This window comes from Odontesthes bonariensis, chromosome 21 (assembly GCF_027942865.1).
Source record: "Odontesthes bonariensis isolate fOdoBon6 chromosome 21, fOdoBon6.hap1, whole genome shotgun sequence".
Classification (NCBI taxonomy): domain Eukaryota; kingdom Metazoa; phylum Chordata; class Actinopteri; order Atheriniformes; family Atherinopsidae; genus Odontesthes; species Odontesthes bonariensis.
The window spans coordinates 24654569-24671963 of NC_134526.1; the positions used below are offsets into that span (position 1 = coordinate 24654569).

Consider the following 17395-nt stretch of genomic DNA (forward strand, 5'->3'; position numbering starts at 1 on the left):
GCCAGTTTCAGTTAATCATGCAGATGGGGCATACCTGACTTTGACTAATGAGTTCTGTCAGGTGGGAGACTCCACCTACAGAATAAGCACAATGCGATATGTAAACGCTCATCGAGTTCCTGTTTTGCAGCACATGCTTTCTTGACTGTGCAGTCGGAGGGTCTATTTTTGAAAAGCACTAACACGGGAGGATGTGGTCTCTGTATTGTTTCCCTTCGAGGGTGGTTCTCAGTTGTGGTCGATCTGGGATGATTTAGGCCGCTGATTACTTTGATTCCTGCATTAGAAGGTAAGCGTTATGTCTCTCTCTACTAATTTTGTCTTAATCTCAATCTCTTTAAAATATTGCCCAACAGGCACACGTGTCATACTGTATTTCCAGCGTGCGTCTCGGGTTGACGAAGTGACATTTAATCTATTTTACAGTTTAATATATACACTATGTAGTAGCAAGCTTCTGTCACAGAGCTTACATCAGATCGAGTGTTATTCAAGTTCTGCACATTTCCTGTTCCCCTTCTTTTACAACCCAAAAGCCAATGTTTGGCGCAATGAGCATTTCGCAGCCTTAAACATGCACATTGGTAGAATGGATTACAGAGCTGCAGAGAAGAGCTGCATGTCTTCGCTCTTCTTTAACACAAACTATTGCAGCAGTAAGCTTATTGTTTCAGGCAGCCTCTGCAACGACTGGTGATTCTGCATTGTGGTCAATTTTACACGGCAAGGCTAGACAATAGAGCCTGGCAGGCAGCATACAATGGATCAACACCTGCTTCCTCAGTATACAATTGATGGGCTTGCTTGCTGATGTGAGATAATTCAGGTACACAGAGGACAGAGCTGCCGAAAATAAGATATATATCCTAAACATCCTTGCAGTCAAACAGGCGTGAGCACATAGACTTTTTTGTGTATTTCTTTGTGTGTGTGTGTGTGTGTGTGTGTGTGTGTGTGTGTGTGTGTGTGTGTGTGTGTGTGTGTGTGTGTGTGTGTGTGTGTGTGTGTGTGTGCGTGTGCGTGTGTGTGTGTTTGAGTGTGTAAATGATGACAGGGTTGAAACAGCTGTCTGGAAGTAATGGATAAACAACTGAAATCTACAGCTAAGTGTGGATGAATGGCTGAAACATCCTGTTTCAGTACCACCGCACAACTCCTCTGTTTCAACTGTCTGCACTCATTCTTTACTGAATCGCATGTCCTCGTGCATTCATAATAAAAAGAAACACATGAAATGTTGACAGTGAGACATTTTACTATTTCATGGAAAATATTAACTCATCTTGAATTTGATGCCAGCAACATGGGGCAACAAAAAGGTTGGAAAAGCAGGTGGTATTAAAAAGAAACGGCTGGAGGAACACGTTGAAACTAATCATATTAATTAGCAACATATTAGTCGCATGACCAGCTATTAAAGGAGCACCTTAGAGAGACAGAGTCTCTCAGAAGTAAAGAAGGGCAGTGGTTCAGCAGTTTGCATTAAACTGTAAATATTCCAGCATCAACAGTGCTTGATATCATCAAAAATATGTGGAGAATCTGAAGACATCTGTATGCACAAGGAAGATGGCCAGAAATCAATATTTAATACCTGTGATTTTCGGGACTTCATGCAGCACTGCATTAAAAAGAGACATGATTCTGTCCTGGAAATCCCTGCATGGGCTCAGGAACACTTCCAGAAATCACCGTGCCATCCACAAATACAGGTCAAAGCTCTATCATGAATATAGGAAGCCACGTGAACATGATCCAGAAACGCAACCATCCTCTGCGGGCTAAAGCTCATTCAAAATGGACCGAGGCAAAGTGGAAAACTGTGTGTAGTAGTGGGACCATCCATCTCTGATGGTATGGGGCTGCGTTAGTGCTAATGGAGTGATGAGAAGTATATACAAGCTTTAGAGCAACATATCTAGATTACATCTTTTTCAGGGAAGGCCTTGCATATTTCAGCAAGACAATGTTAAACCACATACTGCATCTTTTACAGCGGCATGGTTTCATTGTAGAAAGGTCCAGGTTCTGGACCCTCCTGCCTGAAGTCCAGACATTTGACCAACTGAAAAATAATAACACTGTGGTAAATAACTCAAAGTGAATCTCTCATTTTCAACATTTGATATGTTCGCTAAGTTATACTGTGAATGAAATATTGTTTTACAAGATTTCCAAAATCATTCTGTTTTTATTTACATTTTCAAAGCTTTTAAATTTTTTTTTTTTAAATAGGAGTTGTATAATGCATTCTTTGGAGGGCCTTTCCTGTTTTAGTTACAGTAACAGCTTCTTCATGCACCTCAACATTCTGAGTGGTACCAGGGGGAGTTTTCCTTCTCACTGACCTCAGGCCGGTCTCATTTGAGTTCGGCAACGCAGCAACACCTGCCTAAAGAACTCCCGCTTTCAACAAAGTAGTCATTTATATTGTGACATAGTCATTGTGGTTTTAGTTGTTCACTTATCTCAACCACAGACGTCATGTGATTGTTTCAAAGCAAACTTCAGAAATTCTCAGCTAAATCATATTTATTTGTTTGAAATTCCTTTAAAAGCAGATGTCATAGGAGACTTTAGGTGGGGATCCAATAAGAAGCGGTCATGCCATGTTCATTTCCAGGCCAGTTTTGAGTCATATGAAATCAGATGTCAGCTGCTAATTTTAAGAATGAAAAAGTAGAAGTTGTGGTCGGCTGCTTTCCACCAGCTCATCTCCGGTCCACTCACGCAGTCTGTGACTCACCAGTGGGAAGTGCCAGGCTGTGTAGTCTGCGCTGACATCTGTGCCGTGGACACTGGTGTTTGCTTTTCTGTCTGCGAACAGGTCTTTTATCCTGTGTTGGGCTCGACTATTTCTGGAAAGGAACTGCAAGGATTTTTAATTGTTGGCGACACAGCGAACAGGAAGTTTGGACTACTGAAGAGGCACTCTGAATTACCAGAACACAGTAAAAGAGAGCAGACTTCCTGTGGGTTTATCTTCTGTTACTTGTCTGTGGATGTTTTAGATTCTCCTCCAGATGATGGAGCAGAGTTCGTGCACGGAGGATCGTATCGAGCATGTCCTCGAGCGTTGCCTCTGTCACCTGGGTCTCGACACTCCTGACAAAGAGCTCTGGAACGGTAGGACCCCAAAACCATACTTGCTTTTAATGTTAACATAAAAAAATGAATAGATATACAAGCAAAGTGACTAAGCTGACAAACAAGTATGGGGGGAAAAAAAGCTTGCGATAATATGTTAAAACTAACATTCGCTAAGTATCTGTAAAAGCTGCTGAACCATTTCAAATCAATTTGTAACCTCAAATATCCAGCTAAACAACAGGAGACGTATTGTCTGTATAAAATAGGAATTGAAAGTGGTGACACAGAGCATGTGGGAGTATCTTGCAAGATATGATTTTGGAATAACTAACAAAAGCGGATTCATTCAGAAATTCAGCAACAGCAACGTGTGTACTCGTTTGAATCGCATCCCTCACCTTTCTGTGGAAACGGTGGGTTTGTGTTTACCGACTGACATCAGAATGAAACCCAAAAGGAGAACTTCAGTTCAGGTTCTGTGTTTTTGTCTCTCGGGTTAGCTGGACTGTGCATAAGCCGCTGGTGTTTGGAGGAACTCGTGAAGAGAGATCCCCATCACTTCCTCATCCTTCTTCAAAAAATATTGTTGAAAACCAAAGAGGTACAGAGCTGAAAAACCACCATCACCGTTTGACCTCTTCATTGTAATGTGTGGGGGTGGCACTTTGTTTCACTTTAGATTTTTCTTGCTCGTTCAGGTGCTGGAGCAGTGTCAGTATGAGCTGGTGGTTCCCCTCACTCTCATGTTCTCTTCAGCTCTTCTTGGAGTGAGTTGGTGTCAGTTTTGGGTACTCACTGAATACAACATTTCTAGACTTTGGTTCCTTGTTTAACCAGGTTTCTTCTTTGCCTCTCTCAGACTCCTTATGTGGATCCAGACTGCGGTGTGCTGCAGGAGGCCTGCCTGTTGTTCCATAGGTTCCTCTCCTGGCCTGAGCCCTGCAGCTCTGCCTGCAAACGCCTGTTAAATATCATCCAGCAGGAGCTCCGGGCACCAGGTTGCACTAAAACTCATTTACACTGCAATAAAATGTCTTTTCCAACACAGTTCCAACCCTCTTAGACAAGCTTTCTGTCATTTCTTTTAAGTAGTCTTCAGGAATAGTTCTCCAGTATAAGTTTTCGACTAATTGCTCTTTGGGAATCGCCGTGTTGTTGCTTAAAATGTTCTTACACTAACGTTGTGTAAGAACATTTTAAGAATCAGGGTTGTATTTTATGTCTGTACAGCTGTGTTATCTTTGGATATTTTTCACAGATGCAACTAAAGCAGTTGGAAAAAAAGGATGTGCCTTTGCAACAGGCTGCTAGTAATAAAGTGCCTAAAGATGCAATTTAAAAAAAAGGACCGGACTGAAAATGTGTGGAGAAAAAAAGAAAACGCCAGAAAAAAACTTTCGGGAAGCCTGAAGAACTATTGCTCAGGACCACTTCAAACGAAAGAAATTAGGGGTGACTCGAGAGTTTTGCACAGTTCTTTATGTCTACCTTTCGCAGTAGAGAAGAGATGGTTTCAGGAGTTTGCTCAAACTAAGGGAAATGTAGTTTATATAGCACAGATCATTAGATTACATGATGGGTAGATGCTCGTGTTCAGTGCAAGCTAGACCACACAGACTTTAAAGAACAACATTTGTATCAATGCAAAAATGTTACATTTTTACTAGTTGATAACGTTAAATAGGAATAAGACTCGTGTGAGAGATGGGTTCACCTGACAAACAGCATTTGGTAAATGTGCAGATGGTAGTTTAGCTTTTTCATACATCTCTGTAACCATAAGGGAACAGTATTCACCTGATGGTGCTCACGGTCTCTAACTCCCTTTTTTTGTCGCAGGCATTTCTTTTCAACGCATGGTAAGGACAGAGCAGGCCGTTTCCCATGACATTCACTGCTCTAAAACCATGTAAGTTCACTCAGACTGCAACGATTATTTAATGAGAGCTGTGGAAATGCCACAAACAACAGTTTTTATACATCTGCATGCGGATGAATGTCTTTGTTAGAATGGTGCTGATGCTGAGCCCAGATGATGAGGACCCCCCGGAGGTCCAGTCGGCCTCTGTGCAGCTGAGCACCTCCCACCACTCCAGCAGCGACATCAGAACCACTCTGATCCTGCACAGCTTTCAGGCTGCTCTGGGCAACAAGCACGACCGGCAGGCACTTCACACGGCCCTGCAGGTGAATCACCGGCAACGTCACATCACTGGTTCTCCTCCTCGTTCTCTCCTTCTCTCGCTCTTAAGATTCTCTCTCTCTCAATGTTCCTCCAGAGAAAGCAGTCAGAAGAACTACAGCAGCTCCTGGAGGCGATAACAGACAGCATGGAGATGGCAACCTCGACAGCAGATCACAGGACGGCTAGAGAGGGTCTACTCGGCAGAATGGAGAGGCTCAGAGAAAGCCTCGGTGTTCCTGGTCCTGCTGAGGGCTGCACGGTGACTGGTAAGACAGCAAACGCCACAAAAGAACTGGAATAAAAGCAGTTTTTTCCTCAATCTCATCATCATCTTCTCTGGTCAGGAGGTGTGGAGACTTTCACGCTGCCCCTCCCCAAATGTCACACATGTTCATGGGACAACGATAACTTCGGTAATTCGCCTGGTTTGAACAACTCTTCAAATAAGATCTGACTTTAGTGTACAATCTGCACATCTGTGTTTAATCCAGCTCTTTTTTCCGGCTCTTCTTATTCACACAGATGTTCTGAAAGAGATTCTTGCAATCGATTCCGACCTGGATTCTCCTCCAGAGTGTTTCTTCAAAACAGGAATGGATGAGGATGACAATGACACCAGTGTGGATGAGGAGGATGAGTTGGAGAAAGTGGATCATGACTTTCAAAGCCATCGCATCTCCACTGTGTCTTCCTCTTCGAGGGACTCTGCCTTTTCCAGCATGTCTCTCTCTTCCAGCTGGTCTGTGCCATCCGGCTCATCGGGTGTGGAGAGTGACTTCAGTGAGGACATAGCCCACGAGGACACAGAGGAAGGCAAAGACGGCCTAACAAAACCCAGAAAGAAACCCAAGAAGAAGTCCAAATCCCTCTTGAATATAGAGCGCTTCTCCTTGCATTTCAAGACTCCTCGCAGTCCGAGCACATGCCGCCGTGCCCAGAGCATGGGCTTCCACGGTGATGTCAGCAAAGACTCCAAGTCCATCTCAAGACAGGCTCGTCCCCGGCACGTGTCCACCACTCCCTTAGATCCTCTCTCCCCCCAGAGGCACGTGTGCATCTTCAGGAGGCCGATCCTGAGCTGCGACGAGGGAAATGTGGCAGAAGGGCCGACCCTGGTTAAAGTGGTGGTGTTCGGAGGGGACAGAGAGGCTGGAAGGCTGGCCAGAGCCTACAGTGACCTGCAGCAGAAAGAGACTAAATGCCCACAACTCACCAGGATGTGCAAACTGCAGTTTTACTTTGTTCCGGCCAAAAGGAGAAGTGGAAGTCCAGGAGGGGGACACACGCCAACAGAAGGGCAGACAGGAAGTTTAAGCAAAACTGCCAACTCTGTGGTGAGAACTTCAGCCACCATCACATCCTCCCATCTTTATTACTTTACCTCTATATACACACACGTGTGATAGTTATTTTTACGAATAAGTCTTCGATCAGTTATGCACCATAAATCAGAGCAAGTTGTGGTGAGACATAAAGAGGAGGGTTCAACATTCCTGACCAATGCTCTCCTTTGCTTTTTTTTTTTACTGTTAGAGGCCGGATAACAGTCTGTTTTCTGTACATTAGATAAAAAAAACTAGCAGCTTATAGTTTGAATTGTATGTGTTGTGCAACTTTCTGGTGAGCATCAGTGTTTTTCCTCCAAGAAGTGATTTAGCTCTTTGAAGGTTCATTTTACGAGAATGATTGAAGCATTTCGTTTCTCTTTATTGTCACAGGACTCAAATGGCACAGCGGAGGACAGCACCACAGATATAGCCCAGATGTTGGGCGCAATGGATCCCTGGTACGATCGCAACGTCCTCAGCCTGCTCAGCTTGTCCTCTGACGTGCTCTGTCAGGTACTCTCCTTATTCTTCGCAGTTTGTGATATAAATCAGGATAGGAGCTGAAGATATAAACACGCGGAGGTGAAAAACTGAACACAGGGAGGAGTGTTAGCAAAGAGCTTATACAGTCTGGCAAGGAGTGACTGTAACCAGGGGAGTGTATTCATGAGGAGAGTAACGGTGAATATGAAAGAGGTGCATGTTGGGAAAAGAGCTGTGGCTGTAATCAGCAGAACTCCCAACAGGTGAGGGAGAAAACCAGCAAAGCTAACTGAAATGCATAGAGGACAGAGGATTTCAAAATGACGCAAGATAAGATTTTGCTTTTGGCAATCTGACGTAACTGATAAAAACTGTGGTGATTTGCTTCTCTAATTTAGAAGAAATATCTAAAAACACTCAAAGATTTATAACAATAGGGGGACAGTGAGAAGCGATTTCCAAATACAACAATTTCAGACTTGTTTTCATTAAGAAAACGCTGTGTTAAGCAGTCTTTGACATCCTGTAGATGGTTACACAGAGGATGCAGTGGTATCGAGACATCCAATTTAATTGGGGGAAATAGATTTGGATGTCATCAGCATAACAATGAAAAGAAATATTGTACTTTCTGAAATCGATCCAAAAGACAGCATGTATAATGAAAATAGAATAGGATCCAAAATGGACCCTTGAGGTTCACCACATCCACCATATTTGGTGGTCCTATTTGAAGATTTTAAGTAAGTTATCATGTTCCACATATCGAGCTTTCTAACATTTGATGCTAAAATATGCAAATGATGTATTACCTGTCTGAGTTTGTAGTGATTTGCATGAATGTTCAATAGAAATAGAAATAGAAATAGAAAAATACTTTATTCATTCCCCAATGGGGGAAATTCAAATTAGTCAAGTAGCTCAACATTTTTTAAAATATTTACAACGATTGTATTAACAACAACAATAATAATACCAATTCTAGTAAAAAATACTACTACTAACTAATAATAATAATAATAATAAATGACTAAATAAACAAATAAATTAAAAAAATCAATCAATCAATCAATTTGAGAAGAACTCAGCAGTCACTGTTAAAAAGCCTTATGGCTGTGGGAACAAAGGACCTCCTGAACCTCTCAGTCCTGCGGCGCAGAGAGATGAGCCTCTCACTGCAGCTGCTCCTCTGTCCTGCCAGGGTGCTGTGGAGAGGATATCACCAGGTTTAAAATTCCTGTTGAATTTGACAATATAATTCAATCAACTGCTTTGTACAGGATAGATTTTGGAAACTCTTTTCATTTTCCAAAAGTCAGAAAAGAACGAATGCTTTTGAGAACTATTTATAAATCCGGCTGTTAAAGACACGCTCGAATAAAACCTGACTCTCTTTTTCTGCAGTGTTTTTATTATGTCTTTGCATTTCCCATGCATGCCAGTTATCGATACGCTATATCAAGTGTTCGTTTGGTAAAGTCTATTTTTCTGGTAAAGTATACTTAAGATCTCTGACAGCTGGGTAACTGTATGCATATAATGCCCTCACCACAATCTGTATTCTCTGAAATCCATGCGACTCAGGCTCCCCGAAAGGACGAAGATTTCTCAATGAATTCTGGGAACTCGGAGCATCTCCCCCTGCTGGCCGACTTGGTGCTTTATTATTGCAGAAATGCAGACCAGCCGGTTCTGGTGCAGCTCTACCAGGCTGAGGTCTGAGGATCATCTCACACAGACACACACACACACACACACACACACACACACACACACACACACACACACACAGACAGGACACAGTGACCTTTAATCCGAGCTTATCTGCTTGCAAATGAAATATTGTTGTTCCTTCTTTCACACAGCTGACCCTGGTTGGGGGAGAAAAGAGAAGGGAAGTGTTTATTCATTCTTTGGAGCTCGGACACACAGCTGGAATCAGAGCTGTTAAGGCCATGGGTTAGTAACACTCAGAAAAACATACCCAGACAACAGCAGCACCATATCGACTCGCACACCCTCATGCACCCATAAACTGATAAGTGCTTCATTCTTTCTGAAGGGGCTGCCAGCAAAAGGTTTGGAATTGATGAAGAGCGGGAGGCTGTCCCTTTAAACCTGAGAGTTGCATACAACAAGGTACAAGACTGTTCCTTCATACAGATTCCCTGCAATTATAAACAATAACACATGGGTCTACTTTCATAGCCAGATCTATTTTTATATCTGTCCTGTTTACACGTAATTACAGGTTGCTGTGAGCGGGAGGAGTCAGTGGATCCAGAAAGAGATAGCCTGCACATCGATTAATCTTTCCAAAGCATGCATGAAACCTGAGCAGCTCGGTCAGCGTCGGCACACAACCACAGTCCACCTCTTTTCATCGTGTGGCAGTTTTAAAATTAATCTTCTTTATCATATGTGGTTTCTGTACAGATTCAAAAGAGAGCTTGCAGATGGCAATGACAGAGGTCCTGAAGCGGCAGTGCTCCAAGTCTAAAAAGTGCTACAACCAGGTGGAGGATGCATAACACCCTGGGAAAAAAAACACAATATCAGCACTAGCAATTTGAAGCACTCACTAATGACATTTCTCTCCTGCCGGCAGCACATCTCGATATCAGAGGTGAAGGTGGATAACGTGCAGGTGATTGGCGGAGACGAGGGAACAACCTTTGCTGTTTGTCTGGATCAGGACGAAAAGAAGTTCATTCAAAGTGTCACCAGGTAGCGGCGCCATCGCAGACTGTCCTTGAATTATTTCAGTTGGAGAAATCCGTTGAAAGGGTGGAACAAAAATTATGCATACACAAAGTCTTTGGCCGACATTACTGGTGATCAGACTGACAGAATGGCGTGTTGGAGTGTGAGATTGATGAAAGGGATAGGACGAGACCCCTGGAGTCCTATGTTGCTGGTGGAGGAGCCGAGTTAGGAAGAGGCGGGGACATCTGGTGAGGCTCCCCGGTCATCAGAGGTGGAGCTGTGGGGGAGGTGTGTGGCACGATAGTCAGTCTTCAGAGAGAATAACACAAATTAGTTTAAGGCTACGGCTACACGGAAACGTTTTTCACTGTAACCGATACTTTTGCTTATCGTTTGGCTGTCGCGGCCACATGGAGCCGGCGTTCCCACTACCCCAAAACGATAGTTTTGGAGAACGGGTTCCAGAGTGGGAAGATCTGAGAACGGCGTCGTTTCGTTTCCATTGTTACAGCCAGAACGGATTTGTTTACATCTGCGTCACAGCCACATGGCCAACGCCAGTGACGTATACACATACGTCAGTGACCAGAACAAAATCCGGAAGAAGAAGACAACACAACAAGGACAGACAGCAATCATCATGGACCCCACAACATTGATAGCAGCACTGCTGCAGACACTGCTAACTACAGCGGCGTTGTTGAAGGAACAACGTGAGCTTCGCGCTGGTAGAAGTAGGGGCGTACACACATGCGCATTGCTTCTTCTATTGTTCTGGTGTAACCGGTGGGGGTGGCTTACAGCGCACATAGAGGTGTGGCGTGTGTACTGCATCGTTTTCAGAGTTTTCATCGTTTCCATCTGGACCTGAGTCTTTACAGCAGCTTTCACGTGTGGTCGCAATAATTTTCGTACCCGTTTTCAAAAAAAGCCTCGTTTCATTTTCGTGTAGCCGTAGCCTAAAGGAAAGGGGATCCGACTGATTGAGTAATAAAGTGACAGGCAAGAAGACCATTGGGCCGGTGTGGTGATGCTGAATCTAAGAATAAAATGAGCGTGGCAGCGTGGAAAAACAGATGTGACGTGGAGTAACAGAAGGGAATCCTGATCACCAGGGAACAAGGACAGACATTAGGGAACAGAGGTTCGCTTATGTAGTCTGAAAAGAGAAAAGCAACAAATATTTCTCTGACAGCCATTTTTCCATCCATCATCTTTGATCTTGTACTTCAACCACAAAGTTCAACATGTAAAATCCCTCCTTTCACCTGATACACTCCTGCACTGATTCTCTGTCTTTGTCTTCAGGTGTGACGTGTCTCTGTGCTGCAAACCAGGAAGCAGTTCGGACTGGAGGTCGTACAAAGCGTTGCCGGGCCAAATCCGGCCTCTGCACCCGGCTTACTGCTCTCTGCTCTGTCTTCCCATTACCTCTTTCTCTGCCTCGTGTCCATGAGGCACTTGGCTCTGCCCTCTGAGGATGCAGGATGTAGGTGATGGGCAGACAGAGAAGGTTAGATGAAAGCTCCAAAGTAAGATATGTGATAAAAGGTCTAAGCGGGGCTTTATAAGATTCAACAGATATATCACTAAATCTGCCATCAGTGACAGATTGCACAATCACTGTCTACTTGAGTACATCGGTGTACATTTTTGATCCATGACTTCATAGAAATATATGTGTATTAATGTAATCTATTTATTTTGATGATTTGACAATAAAAGCGTGTCAAGTAGAAATTTCATTTGTTTTTCTTAGTCCCAAAACTTAAATAAAACCCTGCCAATTCTTTACTCTAACTCCTTAGACAGCCAGTGCTTTTCTCACACTTCCCTTTCCTCTGTGAGGTTTCTCCCCACGCAAACTCTTTTCACACACGCTATCTGGAATATGAAGCTATCGCTGGTTATATTGGAGCGAGTTCCTGAGACAACATAGCAGACGGGAAAGGGACTTTGTGAAGAGATGAAGGGGATCTAAATGAGTAACGTTGTCCAAAAAAAAAGAAGAAAAGAAAAAAAACAGAGGTCTAATTGAGTGTGACTTTGATGGTTATTAAAAAAGACCACAAAATCTAGAGACTAACTGAGCTGGACAAAGCTTTCCTGGAAGGTTTTAAGTTAAAACCTAAGCCGAGGCAGGATTTTCATGTGTCAACAGTGGCTGCACAAAATATCCCTTTGACACATGAAAAGCATCTCATTGGTTACAAACAGAATAATTGAGTGTTTATTGAGTTTCTCCGAGTTATGAAAACACAGAAAAGCAGAGAAAAGGCTCTGAAATCTCCCTAAGCAACAGGTTTTTTTTCCTTCTGTTAATACCCTCCTTTAAAATCATTGTTTAGATCTCCCAAACTAACTTCCTGTCCTATCGCAGATTAAGCTAAGCAAGTTATTCAAAGAGTTCAGAGAAGTTTTTTTGTCTAATTAGACACAATATATGTTTAACTGACTTCCATCACAGTGGGATGTTCATCCCGTGGGTTCAGACACCACAAAGAAAGGTTTTTGTGTTTTTTCGTGAATCACTTTTATTCTTTTTGTGTGTGTGACTCCTGACTGTTAACATACAGTATGCTGACATGTTGTCATTGACAGAGGAGCCAATCAACAGCATTTGTATGTCACCTAAATAATGTTACATTGAACAATGAACAAACATTCATAGGGGCCATAATGAGATCGTTTGAGATCGTTTGTCCAAGGAGGAATACTCACGGTACAGTTTTGAATGATGCAAGGAAAAGCCTGCTAAAGGAATGCAGGTGCTTCCAGAGAAATGTATGAAAATCAAAAGTTACTCTTAAAATGGCATATTAGATTAACTTAATTTCTATAATTTTATTCATTCATCTGGTCCTGCTGATCACCCAAAGCACTTAACATAACAAGCCACATTCACCCATTAATGCAGCACTTTTTAGTCTATACACATTTTTTTCAGCGCATGCATTTGTTGTCGTGTCTATCCTACAATCACACTCTGATGAGGAATGTGGGGTCCTATCATCCCGGCTCACACATCAGCATGATGGATGTTTATTTGATCACACGGCCTGTAATAGCTGCTTCTTGTGTTCGCTCTCAGATCAGCCCCCTGTTTTCTCATTCCCCGTCTCTGGGAATTTATTCGCCTTCCTCTCTGCCGCCACACAGGGGCATCCACACCACGAGGGGGCGCTGCATTCATGCGCACGGCTCCACAGGTGTTAACCAGCAGAAGCGCTGCTGCCGAGCGCTGGAGCCGCCCCGTCTGCAACAGGTGCAGCTCCGACCCGAACACGAAGCGGACAAACTGGTGGGTGTAATGTCGGAATCAGAGATGGAGAGTGATCCGTAGAAGGGAATAAAGAGCTGTTCGCGGAAAGAGGAGGTAAATCTTTAACTTTTGTCGCTCTTTTTTTCTTTTCTTTTCTTCCTCCCTTATCTTGTGGACTTGGAGTGACGTGGACTTAAAGCGTTCCACGTCCCGACATCCTGCAGAGACAGGTGTAGCTCACCGTCTCCCTCCTGGTTCAACTTAACCTGCATATTTTCCGCAGAGAAGATTCCACCCGTCTCTGTGATTCGGACGCACGTTTAAAAGTAATATGTGTTCCGTGCTGGGAATGTTTTGGATTGAGCCGCAGCTTTCTGTCTACTTCTCTCATCTGCAGAAAAGCGTTCATATAGAACCAGATGAAATAACTCGTTGTGTTAATCTTTAAGTAAAGGCAAAAAAAAACCATACAATTGGGGACTTCGTCTTGGTCTTTTGAGATTGACATATTTGTTTTTCTTACTGTTTCACAATCCAAACAGCAGCTGGAGCTGTAGCATTGGATCCTTCCAACTGAAAAAGTGGTGATACTTTACAAACTGTATATTTGTTCACTGAATTATTATTTGCTGGTTCTTCCAGTTTGCATCCATGTGACATCCCTCGGCTGAGACCACGCTGCTCGGGGGGGAAACCATGAAGAGAACCAAACAGATCGACGTCAAGCGTGCCCTCGCCCTCGCGGGCACCTTCAGCTTCCTGCGCTCCTGCTCCAAAGCCTGCCTCCTGCCCTTCCTCACCCTCTTCTTCAGACAGCTGGGCCTGTCTCCTGCGATGACGGGCGTCGTGATGGGTGCCAAGCATTTGGTCACGCTGCTGTGGAGCCCCGTGGCCAGTCTGCTCGCCAAACACTACAACAAGAGGCGCGTGGTGATAAACTGCTCTCTCGTGTTTTCTGCTGCTGTCTCTCTGTTCCTGCTGCTTCTCCCACCCACAGATGTGCCTGGTGCACGCGCCGGCACCTGCAACGCCTCAGATATTACGCTTCAGAGTGTCGGTCCGACCCAAAGTCTGCGTGATGGCCTGCTGGCGACTGCTGCTGCGCCTGAGGCATCATCAGCTGGGACGCACCCAAAACCCCCTTTCGCCTCTGCTTCCACTGATGTAAAAGCTGCTCCTGCTGTGACCAACAGCCCCCCGGTTCATCGAAATGTCACAGATGGGAAGGCATCGGTGGTGCTCAGCAGCAGTGTTGGAGGATCAAAGATGAACGCATCGATTGTTTCTTCCACCAGCAGCTCTTTCGCGACTCCAGCGAGAAACAAGAGGTCTGAGTTCATGCCACGTGTGGAGGAGTTGAGAGGCTTTGGTTTCCTGGGCAGCCTGAAGGACATGGACATTAAAAAGCAACTTTTTTTCATGATACTAATCATCGTGTCGGTGTGGGAGTGTGCCTCAGCGCCCCTGGAGTGGACGGCAGATGACGGCCTGTATGAGTACCTGGACTCTGCGGACGCCTCGGACCGTCACAGCAGCACAGAGGTGTGGGCTTTACTCGGAGCAGCGTGCGGGGTCGGAGGAACCGGCTTGCTCGTGAGCCACTTGAGCTGCCTCATAGCGGCTCACACCTACAGGACAGCTGTGCATTTCTACAGCTACGCCGGCCTGGCAGTGCTGGCCCTGCCCGTGGCCGCCTACCTCCCTCTCTACCTGAACAAGAAGCGAGACAGAGCCAACGGGCTCCTGAAGGCCACACAGTTGGTCCATGGCTCCCCAAGCGCCCGGCTCTGCACGCTCACCATCCTCCTGGTTGGAGCGGGAGGCTCGGCCGTGAGTAACTTCCTCCTGTGGCAGATGCAGGACCACGGGAGCAGCGAGCTGCACATGGGACTGACTCTATCCCTGGCTCTGCTCTCACAGGCCGCCTACCCCCTTCTCTCTGGCCGAGTTTCTAAACTCCTCAGCCCGGGGAGAGTGCTCGCAGTTGGGGCTGCAAGTCTGGGGTTGCAGTGCTTCTACTACTCCTTCCTCTCGGGGGCCTGGGCTGCCCTCCCCGCGCAGGTGCTCTGCTGTTTCAGCAGCGGGGCCCTCTGGTGGGCCGTGAAAAGCCAGTGTGAGGATGTCGCCACACCAGGAGCCGAGAGGAGTGTGAGCAGGGTCTACTCTCTGTCTCTGGGAATGGGAAGCGCGCTGGGGAGCTTTGCGGGAGGCTTTGTGGTGCAGAGGTTCGGGCTGGCGTGGCTTTACAGAGGAGTGGCCGTGGCCCTGATGGCGTGGTGTGTGTGCCTGCCTCTGCTCCAGTGGAGAATCCCTCACCAGCGCAGGATTAACTACTCCCGCCTTTTGGCTGCCGATGCAAGTGAAGCAAGTGACTCTGAGTCTGAGCAGGAGAGAGACTGGCTCGATAAAGCAATGGCAGACGACTGCAGTAAAAACAGCAACGAAAGGAGAACAAGTCTCTCAAAACCAACTAATTCCACACTGTGGTAACAGAAGAGACGCGGCGGGATAGAGAGGGTTTGTTTTCACAAAATCAAATGACAAAATTATTTCTATTAGCATGGAAATGGGACATTTCATCAGTCTTTCTTAAGAAAGTCCAGTCAGGGGCAGTTTGTTTTGTAACCTCACAGGTTTAATTACAGTCCAATCATTGGCTGTAAACATCAGATGTTCATTTTATGCCGTCCTTTTTCTAATGCATATTTGCATAAGCGACCATTGTTGGTGTTTTTTTTTAATTATTATTGCAAACAGGGCAGTATAGGATTATGGGTGGGAAGGCCAAGAAGTCAGAGTTTTGTTAAGCCATCACGACAATAGAAACACGGAATCCTGTAAGAGGCAGCGCAAACAGGGCATGCCAAACTGGACTGGGCTCCTGTCGTTCCACACCACACCCAAAGTGTTTATCTTCCACTGGCTGCAGGTGTCATCTATGTCCCTGTCATTGGACTCCAAGCTGTGAACTAAAAAAAAAATCAACAATTAAACTGAAAAGTGTTTGTTCTATGATTGTGTATTGAACCGCAGTAAGTTTAGCGTGTTGCCAAATGATTGCCGCATAAGCGGATTGAGCCGTTTGATCCTTTGTGTGATGAAGACTGTCTGACGGGTGGCAGCATATGTTTGTCAGACCTGTTTTTCAGGAGCTCGTGCTAAACGCACCTCACGTGCGCGTTGCTCCGTAAACAAGACTCAAAGTCAGAGTCGGTCAGCAGATGTTGGGAGGCACCGCAGCGGGGATGAAACGGGTTGATCGACGTTTTGTGTCTCCAGAGGGAGCCGTGAAGCACGAGCCCAAATCCGGTTTAGAAAATGCTGCTTTTTACAAAAAAAAAAACAAAGGACAAAGTTGACATAAAGTTTCTATTTTTTTTTTTTTTTTGTTCAATGACGTTTTATGTGACATGTGAATGTCCCTCTGTATTGTAGTTCCTAGGCTTCCCGGTAATGGTAGATATGCACCTCTGTCAGAGGGTCTGGAGCCCAGCTCAGGCTAAAGTCCTTCCAATCTTAGAGGAGAGTTGTTATTGAATATTTCAAGGATTTTTTTTCTCTCTCACACACTTGTTGACAAACTGGAAATCCTCTGTTCCTATTTGCTCTTCAAACATTAAATCTTTCATGATGACATGCCTTTTATACCAAATCATTACAATCGCCTTTTGACATAATGGTTGAAATGCTTCTTTTTTTCTTTTTTCTTTTTTTTTTAACCTCATTTCCAGCTATAAATTATCTCCACTCGCAGGCCTGAAATGCAAAAAAAAAAAAAAAAAAAAAAAATGGATGAATAGAAACAAATTAAATCAAACTGAAAGGAGAAAACGTGTTTGTTTGTGTTGTTTTTCTACTGTCACAACCTTTACTGATATGGGGGTCGGCATATTTTATGTCAAGTGCACTCATCGCTCAGATATCAGAGTGTCTGGGAAGGGAAATAAAGACTAAAAAAAAAATTCGCCAATAATTTCTTAAACTTCTAAAATGCATCCTAGTTTTAAGTTTAACATTTGATTCCTGACAATAAACTGAATAATTATGCTGTCTTTTGCCATTTGGACTTAAAACAGCATGTGTGAATTGTCCTGGGCACAGTTGCAGCTCCTCTGTGCAGACAGATGTGAGCTTCACTCCCAGAACATCTGGATTCTGCCCGGGGGGCCTGGCTGCATGAATTAATATCATCTTGTTGTAAGCAGCTCCACTCATTCAGGAGCAATGGAGCACAGCGGAATGGAAGACAACTCGACTCTCATGTGGTCAGCAGGTGTGTGTGTTTAATCCTTGTTTTACTTGTACTGTTTGTAAAGTCGCAGGGAGGCTGAGTGGCGAAGC

The 17395-nt window shown here is 44.6% G+C and overlaps 2 protein-coding genes across 3 annotated transcripts; both read left to right on the forward strand.

Annotated features, from left to right (window-relative positions):
- Positions 1-203: 203 nt before the first annotated feature.
- LOC142371034 (phosphoinositide 3-kinase regulatory subunit 5-like) lies at positions 204-11468 on the forward strand. 2 transcript variants are annotated; one of them, XM_075453625.1, is made up of 18 exons: positions 204-289; positions 3012-3126; positions 3591-3691; positions 3789-3857; positions 3950-4088; positions 4930-4999; positions 5100-5277; positions 5370-5541; positions 5620-5688; positions 5798-6609; positions 6994-7116; positions 8671-8802; positions 8952-9045; positions 9149-9225; positions 9338-9431; positions 9523-9602; positions 9695-9813; positions 11101-11468. In XM_075453625.1, the coding sequence occupies exons 2-18, from the start codon at positions 3024-3026 to the stop codon at positions 11246-11248; spliced, it is 2580 nt and encodes an 859-aa protein (XP_075309740.1). In that variant the 5' UTR covers positions 204-289; positions 3012-3023; the 3' UTR covers positions 11249-11468. The 2 variants fall into 2 exon arrangements, with proteins under 2 accessions (XP_075309740.1, XP_075309741.1); XM_075453626.1 differs by lacking the exon at positions 204-289 and having other exon boundaries at positions 2746-3126.
- Positions 11469-13009: 1541 nt separating this feature from the next.
- mfsd6l (major facilitator superfamily domain containing 6-like) lies at positions 13010-16919 on the forward strand. Its single transcript, XM_075454561.1, has 2 exons — positions 13010-13168; positions 13697-16919. Exon 2 carries the CDS (start codon positions 13751-13753, stop codon positions 15542-15544), a length of 1794 nt encoding a protein of 597 aa, XP_075310676.1. The 5' UTR covers positions 13010-13168; positions 13697-13750; the 3' UTR covers positions 15545-16919.
- Positions 16920-17395: the final 476 nt, after the last annotated feature.

Coding starts and splice junctions, on each gene's coding strand:
- LOC142371034 (XM_075453625.1), top strand. CDS start 3,024: ATGATGGAGCAGAGTTCGTGCACGGAGGATCGTATCGAGCATGTCCTC. Junction 5,278..5,369: donor CACTTCACACGGCCCTGCAG/GTGAATCACCGG, acceptor ATGTTCCTCCAG/AGAAAGCAGTCAGAAGAACT. Junction 6,610..6,993: donor GCAAAACTGCCAACTCTGTG/GTGAGAACTTCA, acceptor TTATTGTCACAG/GACTCAAATGGCACAGCGGA.
- mfsd6l (XM_075454561.1), top strand. CDS start 13,751: ATGAAGAGAACCAAACAGATCGACGTCAAGCGTGCCCTCGCCCTCGCG.